At 36.7% G+C, this 21,655-nt stretch overlaps 10 protein-coding genes across 10 annotated transcripts; 3 read left to right on the top strand and 7 right to left on the bottom strand.

Annotated features, from left to right (window-relative positions):
- Positions 1-56: 56 nt before the first annotated feature.
- Positions 57-3,242, bottom strand: SMC6 (DNA repair protein; the record flags this gene model as incomplete). Its single annotated transcript, XM_015610125.1, has 1 exon — positions 57-3,242. One exon carries the CDS (start codon positions 3,240-3,242, stop codon positions 57-59), a length of 3,186 nt encoding a protein of 1,061 aa, XP_015469032.1.
- A 749-nt stretch (positions 3,243-3,991) lies between these two features.
- AC631_01294 (guanine deaminase) lies at positions 3,992-5,485 on the bottom strand (the record flags this gene model as incomplete). The annotated part of the gene is made up of 1 exon (XM_015610124.1): positions 3,992-5,485. One exon carries the CDS (start codon positions 5,483-5,485, stop codon positions 3,992-3,994), a length of 1,494 nt encoding a protein of 497 aa, XP_015469031.1.
- Positions 5,486-5,778: 293 nt separating this feature from the next.
- SSR1 (Ssr1p) lies at positions 5,779-6,477 on the bottom strand (the record flags this gene model as incomplete). The annotated part of the gene is made up of 1 exon (XM_015610123.1): positions 5,779-6,477. One exon carries the CDS (start codon positions 6,475-6,477, stop codon positions 5,779-5,781), a length of 699 nt encoding a protein of 232 aa, XP_015469030.1.
- Positions 6,478-7,071: 594 nt separating this feature from the next.
- AC631_01292 (uncharacterized protein) lies at positions 7,072-9,759 on the bottom strand (the record flags this gene model as incomplete). The annotated part of the gene is made up of 1 exon (XM_015610122.1): positions 7,072-9,759. The coding sequence occupies one exon, from the start codon at positions 9,757-9,759 to the stop codon at positions 7,072-7,074; it is 2,688 nt and encodes an 895-aa protein (XP_015469029.1).
- Positions 9,760-10,119: 360 nt separating this feature from the next.
- On the bottom strand, positions 10,120-11,442 carry RBF1 (Rbf1p; the record flags this gene model as incomplete). The annotated part of the gene is made up of 1 exon (XM_015610121.1): positions 10,120-11,442. The coding sequence occupies one exon, from the start codon at positions 11,440-11,442 to the stop codon at positions 10,120-10,122; it is 1,323 nt and encodes a 440-aa protein (XP_015469028.1).
- Positions 11,443-11,740: 298 nt separating this feature from the next.
- Positions 11,741-12,841, top strand: RAV2 (Rav2p; the record flags this gene model as incomplete). The annotated part of the gene is made up of 1 exon (XM_015610120.1): positions 11,741-12,841. The coding sequence occupies one exon, from the start codon at positions 11,741-11,743 to the stop codon at positions 12,839-12,841; it is 1,101 nt and encodes a 366-aa protein (XP_015469027.1).
- Positions 12,842-13,127: 286 nt separating this feature from the next.
- On the top strand, positions 13,128-16,343 carry STE23 (metalloendopeptidase; the record flags this gene model as incomplete). The annotated part of the gene is made up of 1 exon (XM_015610119.1): positions 13,128-16,343. One exon carries the CDS (start codon positions 13,128-13,130, stop codon positions 16,341-16,343), a length of 3,216 nt encoding a protein of 1,071 aa, XP_015469026.1.
- Positions 16,344-16,470: 127 nt separating this feature from the next.
- Positions 16,471-18,282, top strand: AC631_01288 (uncharacterized protein; the record flags this gene model as incomplete). Its single annotated transcript, XM_015610118.1, has 1 exon — positions 16,471-18,282. One exon carries the CDS (start codon positions 16,471-16,473, stop codon positions 18,280-18,282), a length of 1,812 nt encoding a protein of 603 aa, XP_015469025.1.
- Positions 18,283-18,301: 19 nt separating this feature from the next.
- AC631_01287 (uncharacterized protein) lies at positions 18,302-19,462 on the bottom strand (the record flags this gene model as incomplete). The annotated part of the gene is made up of 1 exon (XM_015610117.1): positions 18,302-19,462. The coding sequence occupies one exon, from the start codon at positions 19,460-19,462 to the stop codon at positions 18,302-18,304; it is 1,161 nt and encodes a 386-aa protein (XP_015469024.1).
- Positions 19,463-19,841: 379 nt separating this feature from the next.
- Positions 19,842-21,476, bottom strand: AC631_01286 (uncharacterized protein; the record flags this gene model as incomplete). The annotated part of the gene is made up of 1 exon (XM_015610116.1): positions 19,842-21,476. The coding sequence occupies one exon, from the start codon at positions 21,474-21,476 to the stop codon at positions 19,842-19,844; it is 1,635 nt and encodes a 544-aa protein (XP_015469023.1).
- Between the last annotated feature and the right edge of the window lie 179 nt (positions 21,477-21,655).

Below are 21,655 nucleotides of genomic sequence, written 5' to 3'. Positions count from 1 at the left end.
TTTTATTATCATTAACTTTATATATGAAAATAAACATTGTACATAGTCTTCGTAAATTAACCATCACTTCTTGGATCATTCATTTTATGGATCTTTACATCTCTGCTATCCAAATCACCTACCACCGCAATATCTTGAGGAGTAATAAAAATTGATTGAGACTTTGGATACTTTCTCAATTCACTTAATAAAAGTTTAATACTAATAGATCTATTCACCGAGTCCATAAAAACATCGAATTCATCCAATCCACGTACTTTGGAATCCATTACTTTCCAAATTGCTAGTAATAATGCTATTTGAGTAAATGATTTTTCGCCACCAGACAATGATTCTACTGTTCTCTTTTTAAAGTCACCTTTAGTTTGAACAAGCATAGTTAGACTCTTCTCACCAAAATCAAATTTTAATTCACCTTTAAATCCTCTTAATGCCAAAGACCTTTCAAAGGATGAAGAAGCTTCATTGATGTTCTTGAGAATAGTTGTATGTAAATAGTTAAATCTACTATTCAAATCATCTGATAATGATCGATATATTTTGTCCAAATTTATTACTCTTTCTTCACAGACCTCCTTAGTCTCTTTGTTCGTCAATAATTCTTGCTGAATTTCCTGATAAGATCTGCCAACCGACTTCTCAGCTTCTTTTACTGCCTCCTGAGCCTTTTCGTATTCAGCGCTGATCGATTCATTAGTATCCTCGTTTGCTATATTAATTTGGTTCCGAGGGCATTTACTTTCTGCATCTGAAATAAGAGGAGTTAGTCTTTCGTTGCCCTGACTGATCTTAGTTTGGCATACAGCCATTGCATCTTGACGTTTGGAAACAGTCATTTTATAATGCTCAATTTCTGAAAGCATGGCCGATCGTTCAATTTCACACTCGACAAGTGCCTTTTTGGTATCCTCTTGCAACTGTAATTTTTCTTGTATTTCTTGCTTAAGTGTTTTCATATTTTCTCTAACAGTAATGAACTGTGAACGATCCTTCTCTAAATCTTCATTTAATGATTCTAAAATTCCCTCTTTCTGAGATGCTTGAGCTTCGTCTTCTGTAATTTGAATCTTCAATGCTTCAATTTTAGACAAGTCACCATTTTCGTTAAGACTATTTTCAATTCTGAAGAGTTCGTCATTAAGTTTTCTAGTTTCTTTCTGAATCGCCTCATATCTATTTTCCAAGTTCTGTTTCTCATTCTGTAATTTCATTTTTATTTCTCGTTTCCGTCTTTCCAACTTGTTGATTCTTTCGATTTCGTCATCGACTTGTTCATCTGTCTTCTTGATATCATCTGAACTAGATTGTGACTTATTAGATAATTTATGTGGCTCGTTCAATCTGTAATAAATCGGATCAATCTTGAAAGTATTTCTGTCACCACTTGACCTTTGTCCTGATCTACTATTTAAGAGAGAATAAACGTTTAAGACATTAGATTGTGCAACGAGTTCTCGAGATCTATTTCTGTCTTCACATATAACATTCTTTTCGATACTGTTTGAATCAATGAGAGTGTAGAGTACATTCTCATTTTCTATTGTTAATATATCCAAGAACGTAGTGTGACCATGCGCTATACCATCCTCAAAATTAAAACTTTCAAACTTCCTGGTAATGATATTCTTATATATTCGATATTTTTTGAAAAGGCCGCTCAATATCCTTCTATCATGCTCATCGCAAACAAGAAATGAGTCGAGAGTTTTACCGATAGAAGCATTTATTAAATCACGCCAATCAGAATATCCTTCCTTGACAGAGACAAACGATCCAATCGGACCAATCGGTTCTTGATGCCATTGATTGATAGCCTTAATATTGGCTAGTAAATGAGTTATATTATTCCCCCATGGTGAAAATTTATCTTTCTGCGATGCTAAAAGGCTCTTTTTTTTCTCTCGAAGAATAGCCATTATTTCTTTAGATGCCTTAACTTTTCCTTCGTAGTCTAACAATTCAGGATCTCTATAATTTTCAGATTCATTGATTTTAGACCGCACATCTTCCTTTTCTTGAGCTAAATCTTCTAGCTTTGCTTTCAATTTACTCAAACTATTATTGAGCTTTTCTTTTGATCCACCGTTAATCTCATCAATTCTTTGCTGTTCCTTTGCTATCATGGTCTGGCATTTTTGTATATCTTTATGAAATCCCTCTATATCCTCTTCTCCTTTTTTAATTTCATTGATGACTTCATTGATACCAGATTTCAACCTCTGGTAAGTCATTTTAATCTCTTGATAAGAGTCTTGAGATTCCACGATTTCCTTCGAAATAATGATATTCTTTTCTTCCAATTCTTTCACATTTTGTTCACGTTGATTAGATCTTTGTTCAATCTCTTCAAATTTCTTTTCTATTGCCTCGATATCATGGCTTGCTTGTTGTAACTGATCTTGATATTTCTGAATCTTCTTTTCTATTACTGTCACATTATACCAATATATCTTAGCGTGAATTAGCTCTAAGTGTTTTCTTAAGGAATCAGATTTCTTGAACTTATTATATAATGATGCAGACTCTTCGTAGTGCTTCGTAGCAACGTCTAGATGGGTCTTTGCAAGTTTTAATTTGTTTTGTACTTCGACTATATTGCCACTCGTTATTCTATAATTCTCTATAATATCATTAATTAAGGAACCGGCCATAAAATAATCATATTTAACTTTATCAGTAGTCAGAGTCAAAAATTCTCTGGCTTTATCTTGCGACAAAAATGCCATTGGATTATCAATAGCTATGTTAAACTTATACAATATTTCATCAAGAACTGACTTCTTTGTTGAAATTGTTTTAAGATTTTCCGACCTAATGAAATATCCATTTGAGCCTTGTCTTTGTATCTTTCTTTCAATTATAATCTTAGATCCGTATTCTTCTGGTTTATAAGCTTCTATACCTTCATTTCGAAATACTACGATCACTCTTGCTGTAGACTTTCCATCCTTGATTAAATTTTTGATAGATGATCCTCTACTGGTATCAGAAGCCTTGACTCCTAACCCCACGGATATACCCGTTAATATTGCACTCTTGCCCGATCCGTTTCTACCTATAATGAAATTCAACTGAGGTCCTAAATTCAATTCAAAAAAATCATGGCACATAAAATTCTTCAATACAATTTTTTCAATCACACCAGCTTTGGCAGGAGAACTATCAACTCTATCATTTTCAAGATCCTCGTCACTATCTGAGTCTGAATCAGATTCCGAATCATCTGATTCTTTCTGCGTCATTTTTCTTCGTTTATTTTGTAATATTTGAGACATGTAGTCTGATACACTTTGCTCTTGCTAATTCAGTTAGTATTTTCATTCAGTGTTGATCTAGTCTAAATATAACATACCATTGGATTAAAAGTATCGCCATCTTCTTCGTCGTCACCTTCTGTTCGCCTTTTGGTACCTCTATCCCCGTCAGAAGCGGGCACCGTCATCTTATTAGGTGTGTCAAGTAATTTATCTATACTTCAATTGTTATCAAATAATTTTTCATTAAGCGCGTAGTGAGAATTAATGAGTAAGCGTGATGAATTAAAGCTCTTATCCTACTTTAGATTTATAATATGCTGCTACTCCTGATACCCGTTGAGTAGTCCTAACCTGCTCCTTTCTAGATCTGATATTTTATTATAATGAAAATTTTGTCGCTCGAGTGTAGGAGAAAACACGTTGGGATATAAACATGCATTGGTATGGAAGAATGCCACCTACATAAAGTCGATAATAGCATACTTTCGAGGTTATTGCAACTTCTTATATGAGGCTATAAATCATCTACATCTTAATTGTTTGATTTTTCTGGCTGACATGAATAAAATCTGTCCTTTTGGCGCAATTTTGCACCCGATATTTTGTTTTTGTTTAATTCTACCCTTCATTTATATGTGTAGTGAATGCATATTAAGTATAAATATTAATTAATAATTCTAAAGGCTAAAAATTTACCAAAAAATGAAGTGAAATAAATACTGTTGCATAATAATTTACTGCTTGTTGATCACTAGTCTTCCATTGCACCAAACCATGACGCAATTTCTATCATCACCACAAAAGATCCATTTTCCTAACAAATTAAGAATAGTAGTTTCTGTATCTTTATCTATATTGTTCACATCCGGAATGTTACAAGGGAATATATCGATATTGGAATTAGCAGAGTTCAAATTAATCAATTGAGCATCCCATCTTTTACCTATTTCAAAAGATCCAATTACATTATCTAATCCCACAGCTTTTGCACCAGCTTGAGTTGCCATATAAATTACATCCGCCACAGAGAGTTTTGGATCAAAACTTGATTGATCTTTCGTCTTGATTGAGAGATGGTGCGATACCAATATTGACTGTTTGATCACTTCCAATATGGAAGGGCTGTATCCACCGGAAACATCTGACCCTATAGAAACGTTAATTTTGTCTTCATACAAGTACTTCTTAACTGGCGCTTCCCCACTGGCAATAAACGTATTTGATGTAGGGCAATGAGAAATAGAGCAGTTTCTGCTTTTGATTAATTTCCGTTCTTTCTCATCCAAGTGAATTCCGTGAGCTAATATTGTAGATGAATTTAATAACTTAAAGTTATCATAAACTGAAGCATAATTGTCAAACTCTGGGAATAACTTTGCGACTAATTCAATTTCATTGTGATTTTCACTGATGTGGGTTTGAATAGGCAATTCCTTCTCAGCAGCTAAGGAACCAAGATACTCCATTAATCCCAGTGAACAAACAGGGGCAAATCTAGGTGTAACAATAGGTTTTATCAAGTCTTCTCCTTTGGGGTTGTTCTTCTCGTAGTATGAGATGATTAATTTCATAGAATTTACACATTCTTCGTGATCTTCTTGGTAACTTTCGAAAACATCGTTTGAGTCCATGCACACCTTTCCAACAAACCCTCTTTGTCCAAGTTTCAATAACAAGTCAGCAAATAGTATCGTAGTATGAGGGTCGATGGTGGTAAAATATGACGCACATGTAGTACCCGTTTCTAAAGTCTTTTTAATGATTTTCTTATACACATCATTAGCAAATTTCATGCATTCATCGTCCTTTGGATTAGTGAACCCATTTTCTAACCTGTATGTATAATCCTTCAACCAGTCCAATAGTGGACATCCCAACCCAATTCCTACGTTAGGATACTGAGATGCATGTATGTGTGTATCAACAAACCCTGGGCAAAAGAATTTGGTAGCGTCCTCAGAAATGTCAACATAATGCATGTTACTTGTATCAGCTTGGTTACCTTGTTTCTCATATTCCAGTTTGAAAAATTCGACAACCGATTGCCCATCGTGAATGTAATTCTCATGTATAAAGTCAATTGCTCCCTGCTCATTGACCCCAACCAAAGTTTTAAGGCAGATCTTCAATTCTCCTAGTCTCGGAGTATGAATAAATGTGCCGTAATATAACGTGTATGTGATAGGCTTCATAGCAGCCATCTCAAGCTCTCCATTTGATTCACTCATTATTAAGAGCGACTTTCTCTAAATCAAGTAATAAGGTAATATCTAACTTCGTGTATAACCTTCTAGATAAGAACCCCCTGACTTAATAAAGGAATACAATCGCCTATATTTATATAAATCAATGATCGAATCTGATCGGAAGAGCCCGCGGAACAGATCAGCGATAACAAATTTTCGCTTCACAGTTCAACAATAATAAGCCACTACATACACAACTATTTAAAGCATATATTTTAGTAAAAAGGTATCAACGAATTAAAGATATACGGAAGAAAGAAATCATTTTATGTAGTTTATAACAAAGCAGCACCGGCTAAACCAGCTAAAAGAGCACCAACGGAAAATCCAGCGGCATTAGCACCGTCTTCAGATTGAGTTGCAACAGCTGGAGCACTGGAACCAGTTGAAGAACTGGAAACAGTGGTAGCAACACCGGCCAATGAGGTAGATTCTTCGACAGAACTAGAACCACTAGAAACTTGCGAGGAAGCTTCAGTAGAGGCAGCAGAAGTTTCACCAGAACCAGCTTGCGAGGAAGCTTGGGTTGGACCGGAAGAGGTCTCGGAACCTTGGGAAGAAGATTTGGTGGTGGATTCAGCAGCAACAGAAGAGGAAGCAGCATCGGACGAGGCAGCTGAGCTCGAGGAAGCCTTGGAAGAAGAAGAAGAAGCTGAGCTCGAGGAAGCCTTGGAGGAGGAGGAAGAAGCAGCACTCGACGACGAAGAGCTGCTCGAGTGACCTTCACAAGAATCTTCAAATGCTGACTTGGCAGTGTCAGCATCTCCTTCTGGACAGATACTGTCTAAACACTTCTTGACATCACTACCGTTGCTGGAGCAAATACAAGATAAGTCGTTTAATCCGGTACAATCAGACTTCTTTTCGACTTGAGCAACACAAGCTAATAAACAAGCTGGTGGAGCGGCCAATGTGGTGGAAATGTATGATGCTAATGCAACTAAGGTGGAAATCTTTAACATGGACGAAGGCATAATTGTAATGTGAGCGATAGACTATTCTATGATACCTAAATCAATTGTTTGTATGAAAAAAAAAGGATTATATAGAATGTTTTCTAAACACTTATGTCCAATTGTTCCCTATAAATCAAAATAAACCTATTTTTAGTAATTTTACCGCGACATTGTCGCAGAAAATTTTTAATGTATGGGACATTGTCGCACTCCTTAATAAGTTCCACATCTAGACTTGTTTAGGTAGGTCTATGAAACAATGTCAAATGATTATGTAATTAACTTATAACATTATATACGCTACTGAAATGGTTGGTGGCGGTCGGTGGATGTCGAATTTTGTTTGTATTATGTAATATTGAGACATGAGCTCGACTTCTAGAACAGGTTGCATTTTGTGTTGTATTTAATCTTCTCTTAAGTGGATTGCTCGGATTGGGGGTCCGGTTTGAAGATATACATCTATGCACCAGGTCTTTAATTTCCCCAGTTCGACCCGGATTTGGCAACCAGTTTACCTAGCTTCACATAAAGTCACCCCAGTGGGTGGGTTTGGAGGGACAAGAATTAGCGTCGTGTTATTATATAATAATATTGCAATATCATTTGCGATTACCACCGAATGGCTGCACTGAGATTACTACCCTCATATAGTAACAGGAGATCGAATTCGCCAATGTTGGCCATAAATACCGCTAGAACTTGGACCCGCAAGCTACCGTTTAAGGCTTTGCGCAAGATGTCCATTCCTATGTTACTATCCATAACAAAAGGAATGCGAGGGGTTTTGTATACCCCAGGAGGGATAAGCAAATATTGATCAGGCTGCATATGGCCCAACTTGGTGTTCTCGTACGAAGCCTGGGCCTGGTATACTTTGACGGCAATCTCGGCATTTTCGAGAGGATTGAGGAGCGTTAGTTCTATTTCGGACGAAAATATGTGGATGGTGGCATCGATGAGGAAGGGTGACTGGTGTTTGGGGTGGGCTTCAAGTAGTTGGGGGTGGTTTTCCACCCATTGCGATGAAAACGATACGTTGGGCACTCGAATATCATTGATGGCTATCTGAGATAAGAAATCGCTAAGTCCATTGCTCGATGAGGATTTGTTGGTGCCTTCCACCGAGAAATAAAGATCCTCGTAGCCAGATATAAATTCACCGATAAGCATTTCCAACATGACCTTGCCATGTGTCGTAGTTGCATTCAAATTGAGATAAACGCTCATGTTGAAATAGTCATCGGTTTGGGGAATCAATATATCGGTTGCACTAACACTGCCAATGATTGTCTCGTTGTATCTAAGTTGAAGCGAAATGTTGTCCTCAGGTATGTCAATGGATATATTCGTAGGATTCAACAAGCTGCAGTCGATCATCAATGTTAACTCCTCCTTACTCGAATCGACGTATATGATGTTATCGACAGTTATATTCAAAGTATCAATAATATCGTCAATCGAGTTGATAGATTCCGTAGGCTTATTCAACTGTATGCGAGGCAAAATTAGGTGTTTCAAGGTAGTTGTAAGAATGGGCATCGACAATTCTATTTCATCAAGTATCATGTCCAAGTATATTGGGACCCTTATGTCGTCTCCGTTAAGTAGATTGTTTGCCAACTTGCCCAATTTGACGGGTTCTATATTATCAGCTTCGAAATTCGAGACCCCTATATCCCATTTCAAAAGGTTTTCATCGTCGTATCTATGTAAGTTCATCGTATTATCTGTGTTTGACCATCCCTTCATTATCGTTTCCGACTCGTCTCTCATAGCAATACTACTTTGAAACCTTGGAAGGTTAAGCTTAATATCAAATATTCCTGGAAATGTGGTTATCATGGAAACATTAGAGCTCAAAGCATAGCTGAACAGTTCATGAGACTTTGATGATAGCAATTCTACAAAAAGGGTGCTTATATCGTAGCTCTTGATGTAGCTGCTAATATCGCCCTCGTAATACGGTAAACCAACCAGTAGTTTATAGCCCGATTTGTTTAAGACGAATAAGAGCCACCTTGGTAAGGTCTTTTGGTTCTTTTCACTGTTTGATGCACTTATGTTAATTGAAGTTGCTTTGCCTTGCAAGTAGTCTTGAACCATTTTGTTTATTACAGTCTTATTATCATCACAATTTTCTACTAATTTATCGGGGATTTCCCGTACAATTCCATTAATATCAAACTCTATTGAATTGTCAGGCTGTATTGATAAGCTCGAACTTTGCCACTCCCCAACCTTAATTAGTTCTTTATGACAACCTGCAATATATACATCCCAATCGATTGATTCCAATTCGACGTTTATAGGAAATTTATTATCCATACTGATTGAGCTGTAAAATTCAATCTCTGTATTATTCTCGGGATTTTGCTGCACAGTCAAGTGGTCAAGCAATATAGATGGGGATAAGTCAGTTTTATTCAAACTATAATCAAGGTAAAACCTGGCATTTTTAGTAGAATATTCGAATAATTTGGATTCAATGGTCGAGTCAAATATACCACTTAGCTTCACAACTAGTTCTTCCTTATTAGAATCTTCTAGTGTATTAAGAAACTTAACTATGTTCTCCTCAACCAATTCTGACTTACTTATAAAGTCAATCTCAGTTAATGCATTGTTGGCAATATCAACCTGTATGTCTGGAGGGTAAATATTTAGTACATGTAACGATTCATTCCTTCCTTCCAATGCCGCAAACAACTTCACAGCATCATTTGGAATAACAATAACGCTTCCGATGATAATTGATGCCAATTTCATAAAAAACCGATAAAAGTGATTTTCAATGTTATTATAATGCATGGATACGGATCCAAGCACATGGAAATCAAGTCCATCGTTATTCAAATCCATTATAGATAAGCTATGAAATTTTGTATCAATGGCCAGCATCACCAAGCTATCCAGCTGCTGAAATGTCAAATAGAAAAAAAATGCTAACCCGAGGAGAGCCAACAATGTATAAATGAATGCTTTGTTGTTTTCATAACTAAAATAATCCTTTGCTATCTCGTCAACTGATTCACTGCTACGAACAACCAATAGTGGTTGCCGTTCATCGTTTTCTTCTGTCCCAAATGCACTATCTTCTCTATAACTCCTTGATGATCCATCCAGCGATGAGCCTATAGAAGAATAAGATTCTTGCCTTAAGTTTGGATTCTGTTCACTTTCTTCCAACGGGATTTTTGTTAACGGTGATATTGAACGATTCGAGGGTTTTGGTTGGGTCGATGTGTGGGGTGAGTCAGTATCATTTGGTGTTTCTGTATTACTGACATTCGAATCCATGGTATTAGAAGATATTATATATGTCAGCTTCTAAATATTGCTTAAATTCACGTTATATATAATCCCACAACTCAATGAAGTGAAATAATTAATGTGTATCTTTATATAATTAGTTCAAAGGATTATGCGTTAAATATTTTTGCCGAAAACAAAATCACGAAGTAAATTATACAAAGTTTTAAAACAAATAAAGTAGTATTATATATAAAGGTAAACATTGTAGTATATACTAAAGTAGTAAATGTACCGACATGAGTATAGTAAAACATAAAATATAAACTGAAAAACGTTGGATACAAAAATTAGAATAAAATATCAAACAAAGGTCATAATTCGGCCACACATAGGTGTTTTGTCGGATTATCGTAAGGTACCATGAGAATGATCATGTTCCTGTACACTTGGGTCGACATTAGGGTCGATATTTGGGTCCACCGGAGGATGTTGGTGGTGCATGGCAGCAGCAGCAGCAACGGCTGCTTCTGCTGCATCTGTATTTGGAGTAGCTTCCATTGCTGCAATCACCGCTGGGTCTTGTACTGAAGGCGTATGTGCAGCTTCATGATGATGTGGATGCACATGTGGATGAGGTACATGGACTTGTTGATGTGGGTGTTGGTGTTGATGAGTGACTATGTCGTTTGGATTGAAGTTATTCACCGGGTTGGAGTTTCCACGGTTCAAAGGCTTCTCCACCAACGTCCTAGTGTATTTAGACCTCTTTTTCTTATTGGAAGAGTTCACGTTAGGCTCAGGTGGGTGATTGTGTTGGGGGTGGATCATTCTCAAAATCCATATTTCATTGGTGTTGCCGGCCATAGGGTTCTGATTCTGGAATTCGTTGAGCTTATCGTCTATGTCTTTGTCAAGGGCATCATCCTCTGGTTTCTTAGCTCTCTTCTTGTCTTTCTCGGGAGGATACAAGTTGGCTACCAACCGGTAACCACACTTGTTTCTCTTGGTGTACGCAACTCTCTGTCTCTTGGTGGAGTCCTTGACAGTTGTCCTGAACGATCCAGACCTTTCACACTGGAAATAGACCGCCTTTGGCTTCGACGAATTGATCACAATCTTACACTGTTCCTCGTCGTTAAGCACGTTCTTCACAAACTTCACTAATTCGGGCTTGCTAGGAAATGTCTTGATAATCTCGTTTTCCATGAACTTTGACGTAAGATATTGACCCCCGTCAAACTCGCCTCCTACATGAGGTCCACCCACGGCCTGTCCCACCGACTGGCCCACCACTTGGCCCACCGGCTCGTGCATTTGGCCCTGGTGCATCGCATGCTGCTGTAATGGTGGCTGTATGTGGTGCTGGGCCGCCATCTGATGGTGTGGGGCCTGCATCTGTTGCTGCTGTTGCTGGAACTGCTGCTGTTGCTGCTGCAACATCTGATATTGCTGCAACTGCGCTTGTTGTGCCTGTTGCACTTGTTGCTGTTGAAAGTGCGCTGCCGCATTATAATGGTGCTGGTGTGGATGAAACTGACTCCCATCGTCTGGATGCGCTCCTGGCGCCATCATCCCCGATGCCGCTGCAACTGCTACCGCTGCTTGATTATAATCTGGCTGTCTAGCAAGCTCATGTTGATGAGGGTGAACCTGTTGGTGTTGTGGATGAATCCTATGATTATTTGTAGCTACCGTCGATCTTTCACTCGAAGTTGAAGGTCCCAGCATCTTGTTAGCTCTCTGTTATCTCTTTTCAAGTCTTACTTAACTATCTATTGGGTTGTGAATATAAACAACGCTCCTGCACATGTAGTTGTTTGAATGGGAAAGGTGTTGTTGACAAAAATTTTGGTGATAATTGGTCATTTTGCAGGTTAGGTCGATTTGGAGGAGCTTGGAGGAAATTGGGGGAGTTGGGGGTTTTTACAGGTTAGCTTCTGTTAGTGCGATATGATTAAGGCCCTAATAAATGGGACATAAATGATCGAGTGGCGGTCTATTTATTGGTCTAGCGGGTTTATTAACGATGCTAGTGGACTCGAGACAGATGCAGAATGTTGTGTCAGATATACAGATGGAACATGCCGACCAGGAATTGCATTGGCTCATTTCTCAGGTGATTACACCCGAATTTCCCCAGATAATCGAAGCACTCGGCATCTGCTCAAATCTCATCTTGTACAACTCGCCACAACACCCCGATGAGCAGAAACGGATCGAAAGGGGACCCGAGATCAAGCTTCCAGTGTCCTCGACGAAGCTGGAGGCGCTCAAGGGTATTGTGGTGCGGGATGGGGCGTATATCACCCAGATGACGGTGCAGTTGAAGGAGAGCCATTTTAACAAGATACTTAATAAGATGACGCTCAAGAAGCCGGTGTTGCTTCCACAGATCATTGAGGCCAAGAAGTCGATAAATGCAGCCGTGGGGCTCATAGAGAGGGCGTCGGGTGAGGTTTTGGACGATTGTCACCACCAGCACACTCGACTCATTGCCATGTTCCACGAGATGCTCCGCGAGATCCAGATTGCAAAAAACAGCTTACAATTGCCCACGAACCCCGAGCTAGTATTTCCGCTCAATGTGACGCCGGGGTCGTCTTTCAGTCCTGTGCTCACTACCAACATTGCCATCGACTTATACATCAGTCAGGCAGAAGTGTGTGTTGATCTCAAATACTTGCACCTGGTGCAAGATCGCCCGTGGTGCGAGATCGACTCGGAGGGTAAATCGTATGTTGACAAGCTCAGAGACGATATGCGCTTGCCCAGCTCGCATGCCAGTAGGGCCAGCACCCCGGCTGCACCCCAACCGCTCAACTTTGCCGATATCGAGCAGAAAATACACCAGTCGACATCGACTTCTCCCGACGGACTGCGCTCGCAGTCCAACTTCGTCAACAACGTGTGGAATCACATCCTGTTGAAGCCAAAACACGATCCTATCGACTACATTACAAAGTGCGTCACTTACAATAATATGGTGGTCATGGTGTTGAAGAAAATTGAGGTTTCTTCCCCGGACCCCGTTTTAGTGAGCGCCCTCACTAAATTGGATAGCATTGAGTATCTCGTCAGTAGTTTCTTGGAAAACCTCCAGAAAGTGGTAGATTCTCTTCACCAGTAGTCTCTGGCCACTTTAGACGTCATAATGCCCTTCATATTCTGTCACTATCGTACATAATTCATCATATTCCTATATAATCGTAAACCGCGGTTAATACACGCAGTGGCATATTGCCATAGTTCAGAATAACCACCAAAGTCAGCATTAGCATATGAATCTTTTTCTTAAATTCTTTGCTTATCTGGTTTTGTTAATGTATTTAGCGAAAGGGTTGTCTCGAATCGTTAATTATAAGTCAGGAATTAATTTAAACCAAGTATTTTACTCGAGTATAACAAAGCTAAGCATGCAAAGTGACAAGTACACCATATTGGCAGATAACTCTAATATCGAAAAGCCGATATTAGACGACCGTTCGTACCGATTAGTCAAATTAAATTCGAATGACTTACATGTTCTTATAATCAATGACTCCTCCACCGATAAAGCTGCTGCTTCTTTAGACGTTAACGTGGGATCCTTTGCTGATAAAAACTATCAAGTCCCGGGGTTGGCGCATTTCTGTGAGCATTTGTTGTTCATGGGTACTAGCAAATATCCCGAAGAGAACGAATATTCGAGTTATCTTTCGAAGCATTCGGGGCATTCGAATGCATACACGGCTGCTGAACATACCAACTATTATTTTGAGTTGAGTTCTGACTATTTGGAGGGGGCGTTGGATCGATTCTCTCAGTTTTTCATCAGCCCGTTATTCAGCCAGTCCTGTAAGGACCGTGAAATAAAGGCTGTGGATTCAGAAAATAAGAAGAATTTGCAAAATGATATGTGGAGATTCTATCAATTGGATAAACTGACAAGTAATCCGCAACACCCATATAATGGGTTTTCTACGGGAAATTATAAGACGTTGCATGAAGATCCAACTAGCCAAGGGTTAAATGTGAGAGACATATTGCTTGACTTTTACAAAAACCACTACTCTTCAAACTTAATGAGCTTAGTCATCTTGGGGAAAGAAGATTTGGACACATTAACGTCTTGGGCGATCGAAAAGTTTTCGGAAGTTCCTAACAGTAACTTGCCTAGGCCAAGCTACAATGGGGAGTTGATTTATAATCCTGATCATCTTGGAAAAATTATAAAAGCAAAGCCAATAATGGATTCTGATAAATTGGAGTTGAGTTTTATGATCCCTAGTGACCAAGAGGCAAACTGGGATAGTAAGCCAGCTAGTTATTATTCTCATTTATTAGGACACGAAAGTTCTGGATCCATCTTACACTATTTAAAGCAGAAGGGCTGGGTCAATGAGCTATCCGCAGGTAATATGAAAGTCTGTCAAGGAAACTCAATCTTCGTGCTTGAATTTGATTTAACTCCAAATGGTTTAAAAAACTGGGAAACAATTGTCGTCAATGTATTCGAATATTTGAAGTTAATTTTAAATGAGGAACCAAAGTTATGGTTATGGGAAGAATTGAGCAACATGTCTACTGTTAATTTCAAATTCAAACAAAAACAAAGAGCCGCTCAAACAGTTTCTAAAATGAGTAACTCTCTCTATAAATTTACCGAAAGTGCATATATTCCACCCCAATATTTATTAAGCTCTTCCATTTTGAGGGAGTTTAGAAGTCAAGAAATTAAAGAATACGGCTCATATTTAAATCCAAACAACTTCCGTATTTTGTTGACATCCCAGTCACTACCAGACTTAGATAAATCCGAGCTCTGGTATGGAACTCAGTACTCGTATGACTCTTTATCAAATAGCTTGAAGGAAGGCATTCAAAGTGCTAGAACAAATGAAAATTTCCATTACCCTATTCCAAACGAATTCATACCCGAAGATTTTACTGTTTCAAAGACTAAACTGGAAACTCCATTACCTCATCCTTATTTGATTGAAGATAATAATAAATTTCAAGTTTGGTATAAACAAGATGATCAATTTCAAATTCCCAAGGGAGCGATCGAAATTGTATTACATTTAGCAAATGCAAACACTTCTTGCAAATCATCAATTTACACTATGCTTCTCAGCCAGTTGATTGATGATGAATTAAATGAGATCGTTTATTATGCATCTTTGGTAGGTATATCGTTTACAATCAATCATTGGCGTGATGGTTTGTTAATAAGAGTAAGCGGTTACAATGATAAATTACCTGTCTTGTTAGAACAAATTCTACAAAAGCTTATTTCCTTTAAACCTAAAAGAGACAGATTTGAAGTTTTCAAATTTAAACTAAATCAGGAATTCAAAAATTTTGGATTTGAGGTTCCTTACTCGCAGATTGGCACTCACTTTTTAACATTACTCAATGATAAAACGTATACTTACGATTTAAAAATCGATACTTTAAACAAGGAAATAAATTTCGATGAATTACTTGAATTTTCTACTGAAAAAATCTGGGATCAGGGTGTATTTGGAGAGGTATTAATCCATGGTAACTTTAACGACTCCAAAGCGTACGATATTTCAAGGGTCGTCCAAAGTTACTTTACTAAGTTCAAAACAATCCGCGATAACCAGGATGAAATTAATGAAGTGGTAAAACTTAAAACTCACATTGTTCCACCTAACCAAAGAATTAGGTATGAAGTAGCATTACAAGATAAAAATAACATCAATTCGTGTATCGAATATTTTATTCAAATAAGCGATTCATTTAATGATGTTCGCTTAAGAGTTTTAACTGATTTATTAGGAACAGTTATTCACGAGCCTTGCTTTTCTCAATTGAGAACAAAAGAACAATTGGGGTATGTTGTATTTTCAGGTACCAGGTTAACCAGAACTACTTTGGGTTTTAGAATTTTAGTACAATCAGAGAGATCTTCTGAATATCTTGAATACAGAATTGAAGAATTTTTAAAGCAATTCGATAAATTTATAAAGAATGATCTTACTGATGAAAACTTCGCAAAATTCAAACAAGCATTGAAGGATAAAAAATTGACTAAATTAAAAAACTTAAGTGAAGAAGTCAGTAAGTTTTGGAATTCTATTATTAGCGGATATTACGATTTCCAAGAGAGAGAAAAGCACGTTAAAGTGCTTGAAACCATCACCAAGGATGACTTCATCAATTTCTACAATGATTATATTTCTTCAGATTCTAATGTTTCTTCTAGAATTATTGTTCATTTGAAATCTCCTAGTGTACCTGAGCTTAGCAGACTGAAGTTATTACACAGTTCCATTAATAATTTTATTTATCGTAATAATTTTAGTATCAGCTCTGACATATTGGATTCTTTAATTGAAACAAACGGGGATGATATAAACAAGCTTGTGGGTGTATTGGCCGATTCAATTGGAGATAACAAGGAGAACAAACTTTCTAATAAAGATAACTTGAAAGCCAAGTTATCTGAAACAATTACGAGGGAACTTTCGACTCCCGTACCACCTCAGTATCCATCCGGTAAATTAGTTGAAAATGTTGACCAATTTAAATCAACATACCCAACTGGTGATATTCCTAGACCCGTTGAACCACTTTCAAATTTCTATTACTCTAAGCATTCTGAAGATCATGCCCATTTATAATTTATATATATTCATATATTTAATAGATATAAACTTCTACCGTTATATACAGTATAATACAATCTATCAAAATTGCTTGTTAATTAGTGAAATCCCATGAACGATAACTTCTACTTTAAGGACCAAGATGACGTTGAATCTATCTAAAGTAAGTGAAACATACTTCAATAAGTTGTTTGAAACCAAGACTTCGAGTCAATCCACAGAAATCAAAGCAAGGGTGCTTTTGGTAGATAAACATACAACCCCAATCATATCTATGTCTTATACACAATCACAATTACTTCAAAATGACATTGTGCTTGTAGAGATGATAGAGAATCAGGGGAGTTTAAACGTTATGAAGCATCTTAATTGCGTTGTTTATATCAAACCTACCCAAGATTCTATAAGAAATTTGATAAAAGAACTCAAGAATCCTCATTTTAACAAATATGAGTTGTTCACTAATAACACGTTAAATAAGAACCAGTTGGAGGGTCTTGCAGAAGCGGATGAATTTGAAGCAATAAGTCAAGTTCTTGAAATATTTCAAGATTATTTAATTGTAAACAATAATTTGTTTACGATCAATATATCCAACAGTCAGAATAGTATAATTGAAGAGTCTAATAGTTTAGCAAGTTTACTATTATCCTTAAAGAAATGTCCTATTATCAAATATGAATCGAATTCCATTGAATTGAAGAAATTGAGTTCAGAAATATTGTACAACATTAATTCTAACTCTAACAATAATTTATTTGAAGATTTGAATAAAAACTCTGATGTGCCTCCAATATTACTATTACTAGACCGCAAAAATGACCCAATAACTCCCTTGATACTTCCCTGGACATATCAGTCGATGATTCATGAATTAATTGGTATTAATAAGAATATGGTAGAATTAGCAGAGTCCAAGGAACCTATAATCTTATCTGAGTCGCAAGACCCTTTTTTTAAGCAATCTATGTATTTGAACTACGGTGATCTAACTGATAAGTTCCAAGAATATGTTGAAGAATACAAGAAACAAACTAAGCAATCTTCTATAGAAAACTTGAAAACACAAAATCTTTCAGAATTGAAAAAGGTATTAACTAAATTTCCCGAATTCAAGAAACTTCTGAACAACATATTGAAGCATTTAAATTTAATAAGTGAATTGGATAGTCAAATTTCACATCAAAGTCTTTGGGAAGTTAGTGAATTGCAACAAACTATTATTTGTAATTTAGAGAGTCAACAAGTTATCAGAACTAGAGTATTAGAAATATTAGACAAGTCAACAATTTCTACTGAGAATAAAATAAAATTAGTATTGCTCTACTCAGTCAAGTTCAATCAAAATGAAAATGATTTAGCAGTGTTCTTGAATAAGTTTCATGACCCTGCTATCACTAACCCGGTACCAACCGTATCACAGATATCATTGATGAAAAATTTCAACAAACAATTCAATAAATCCCCAATTTCAACCAACAATAATAATAGTAATAATATTGGCAAAATATTTAATAATAAGAAGATAAGCATTAACCTGTTATTTAACAATTCAGCTAATAATAATACTACGAACAATATTTACATGCAATATATTCCAAAGCTAAATGAATTATTGAATGAATTGATAAACCAGAGTCAAAATCACTCTAATCAATTCCATTTGTCTACATTAATTCCTGATACAGTTACTAAGCAATACGGAAATTCAGGTGATTCAGTACAAGATATTATAATCTACATCAAGGGGGGTGTTACTTATGAAGAGTCCAGATTAATTCATGATTTAAGTTTGGCAAATAATAAGATCAACTTGATTATTGGAAGTGATAGTATCTTGAATAGTGAAAGATGGTTAAATAAAATGTATGATAATATTAATGAAACCCATACAAATCAACCTAATACAGTTGATCACGGTTCGAGAACTAAACAATTAAGAGATATTTTATAAACAATATTTAGCTATATATCTATGGAGCATATTTACCAAACTGTTGTTCCCAATTTAGTATCTTTTCGGTTAATTTCTCCATTAATTGTAAATTTTCATTAAAGCCTTCAATAACTTTATTGTTGTCTTGTTCAATTTGTTGTTGGTTCAAATCAATTTTGTCCTTGTAGCTGAATAACTCGATTTTATTAAGTTTTTCCTCCTCCAATTCAAGTTGTGATCTACCTAGCCATTCTAAAATTGCTCCTGTTCGTTTCCTTAATTCATAAATAGAAGATTTTTCATTGACATACCTAGGTTTCGATGCTTGGTTTATTAGCTCTTCTTTCGTCAAAGTTGACAGAGTCGAATCAGTAGTAGAAGTGCCCTTGGTGGCTTTGGATTTTGAACTTTTGGGTTTTATCTTCAGTTTCTTCAATCTGGACTCTTCTTTTGATTCATCATTAACTTCGGTCTCCTCTGCATTTGATTGATCTTGCTCGGACTCATGTTTGAGTTTTTTGTTTGTATCGCTTGAATCTCCACTCTTCTTGCGCTTATTTTTAGCCTTAGAATCATATGATATACCACTCTCCTTAGCACTTTCTCTCAAAGCTTGTTGTAATTGTTCGTCATAACTTTCATCATAATGCCTGCGTTCTTTTCGTGGGAGTTTGCTATTCTCCGATGCTGACACAGGAGAAGAATTAGACTGTCCTGGACGTTTGGCTTTATTCCGCTTATTGTTATTTTCTTGACTAATACTGTTTTCAACTAATAATTTTTTACGCTTATCATTAACAGGCTTGTATAAAGACCTCACTATCTCGTTATTATCATATATGAATATGTGGAGATCCGGTTTGCATATTTCACACCAATACTTCTCAGGGACATCTTCATTTATGAATAAACCAACACAATATCCATGCTGCCATACAGAGCATTTATCACATTGGATAAACAAACCATTATCAATCTTGATTTGATACTCTTTCCATAGTAAGGCATGTAGTTGTGGGTTTATACCTCGAGTATTGACCTCGTCTTGTCCACAAATGCATCTCGTCACTTCTTGCTCTTCATCGACTTCATCCTCTGCTTCTGCCTCATAATTATTAATTTCATCATCTTCTGGAAACTCTGAGTTCAATTCTGATTGATCAGAGTATGTTTTAGATCTACCGGAACGGCGTGACATAATTATATTTAAATATCAGTATGTTATAGTTATATGAATATTTTATATTCTCATTACTTATCTGATATTTCAATATTTTTGTCCTCATTTTGGTCTCACTCTTAATTTTTATCTAAGACTCAATTAGCAGCTTTATGAATACCGACTGAAATGTTTATATATCAGCCTAGAGCATTTTTCTTAATTATTTGCATACGTCTCTTCTTTAATGTTTAAACTACACTATCTACAATCGTTATACTAAAATAGCATTTACTAAAGTGATGACGTCAGTACCGTAAAACGATCTGGAACACATGAATTTAATACATAAATATAGTAACACTATAATAATAATAATATGATATATGATAAAAAAAGAATTGTCGAATTAAAAGTTTCAAATGCTTAAGTCAAGGGATCCATTTCTATCGTAAATTCCAGGTATTCTCACATATGGATCCAAATCAACATATGACTGAGCAATTTCGATACCAAGGTCGATTTTGTCTTGCAAATATCTAGCACTAACATCCGGATTAGTGGATTCTACCCACCTCTTGGTGGTCTCTAAGAATTTAACGAGATTTTCATCCCTTTGTTTGCTTATTTGACGATAAACAGAGTCTTTAGGTTTGGGGGGATGACCATCTTCAGGCTTTGGATCAGGATATTCGCCCGCGTATGGATCATTACCACCTATCGACTCAGGAAGGTTATCACTATCAATGAATTGGTTCAAATCTTTGATGCTCTTAGTGAAATGAATCTTCGATGCAACGACTGGGTCAAGCCAGTTCTTAATGAGATTCCAAATGGTCGAGAAAATCCAGGGAGCATTATGAATCAAAATAGAACCCAAAATTTCTGGCAAATGGGCTTCAAAAATCTCTGCTAAAAATTTAATTGCTGGCAAATCATTATTTTTCAAAGAGAATCCTGTCAAATCGAAGATAACGGAACACTGATCTTTCGATTCACTAATATCTTTCAAATTTAATCTACTCCATTCGATGATGACAAGTGCATACCTCTTGGTTCCTTCTAAAGGAGAGTCTGCTGAATAGTTCAATCTGGCCTTAAATAAGACTATAGGATTTCTCTGTTTATCCATACCTCTTGAGTAGCACTTCCCCACAGTAAAATTCTTGATGAATCCTTTATTAGTACCATTCAAATACGATGGGGCATCACCTTCGAGAAAGAACTCATCAACTTCTAAGGTATTGCGTCTCCAGTCCAATGACTTGGACAACATAGCAATTGCGTCTTCGTATTTAAACTTTCTAGCCCTCACGAACCTCAAGACATAGTTATCGAAAAGATCGTTTCTCAAGGCTTTAAATAAAGCTTCATGCAATTCCTCTGGTTTGTATTTTGCAAGACAGGGGAGAATTTTAGCATTTGGCTTAACCTTGAACGATCTTGAAGGTTGACCCACTGGTTGAACATTGTTGTCTTGTTTTTCAATGCCTTGTACCAATTCATACGAACCCGGATCAGTAATCGATGTGGAAGCAGTAATGAATGTGTCCATCGAATTCATATCCGATACGTCATCTTCCGATTCCTCCTCCGATTCGTAACCCTGCTTGTAATAGTCGTAGTAAATATACTTGAATTGCTCCGAAGCATCTACCACTGGAGAATATCTCTCTGTAGCACAATTTGCATCTATATCACGCTTTCTCCTGGAATCTGCTGGCGCCTTAGGAATTTCAGCGCTTCCTTTATGAAAAAAGCCCTTCTTCTTTGTATTACTCTTGAGAGACGCATTGGAATTAATTGACCCTCTCGTATTCGTTTTCACTAATCCATTCGAAACCCCCAATTCTCCCGTTCTCTCCCCGTATTCAACGGTGGTCGTCGAAGGAACAAAGCTTTCCTTGTACTTAATATCTTCACTCGAAATATTCACTTCATATCCCCAATATTTCAAATAGTGCGCCCAAACTTGCTTCAAAACAAGTTCTTGTTCAGCATTAATGGTCTGAATTCTCCCCGGTCTATACTGCACGTTGTCGTAATCTGTCATTTCACATATACCAACTAATACTTCTTTTCTTAAAGGTAATCAAAATCAATTTCGCAAACACCGGACTTTTACCTAAACTAATTTCCGAACTGTTTTTTTTTTTTCAATAATAATACCAAGATATTCTAAGAGGTACAACTTTCTAAATACACTATGTTCTCATTTATAGAATTACGGTT

This window comes from Debaryomyces fabryi (assembly GCF_001447935.2).
Source record: "Debaryomyces fabryi strain CBS 789 chromosome Unknown contig00017, whole genome shotgun sequence".
Taxonomy (NCBI): Eukaryota; Fungi; Ascomycota; class Pichiomycetes; order Serinales; family Debaryomycetaceae; genus Debaryomyces; species Debaryomyces fabryi.
This window is presented reverse-complemented; position numbering and strand designations above follow the sequence as displayed.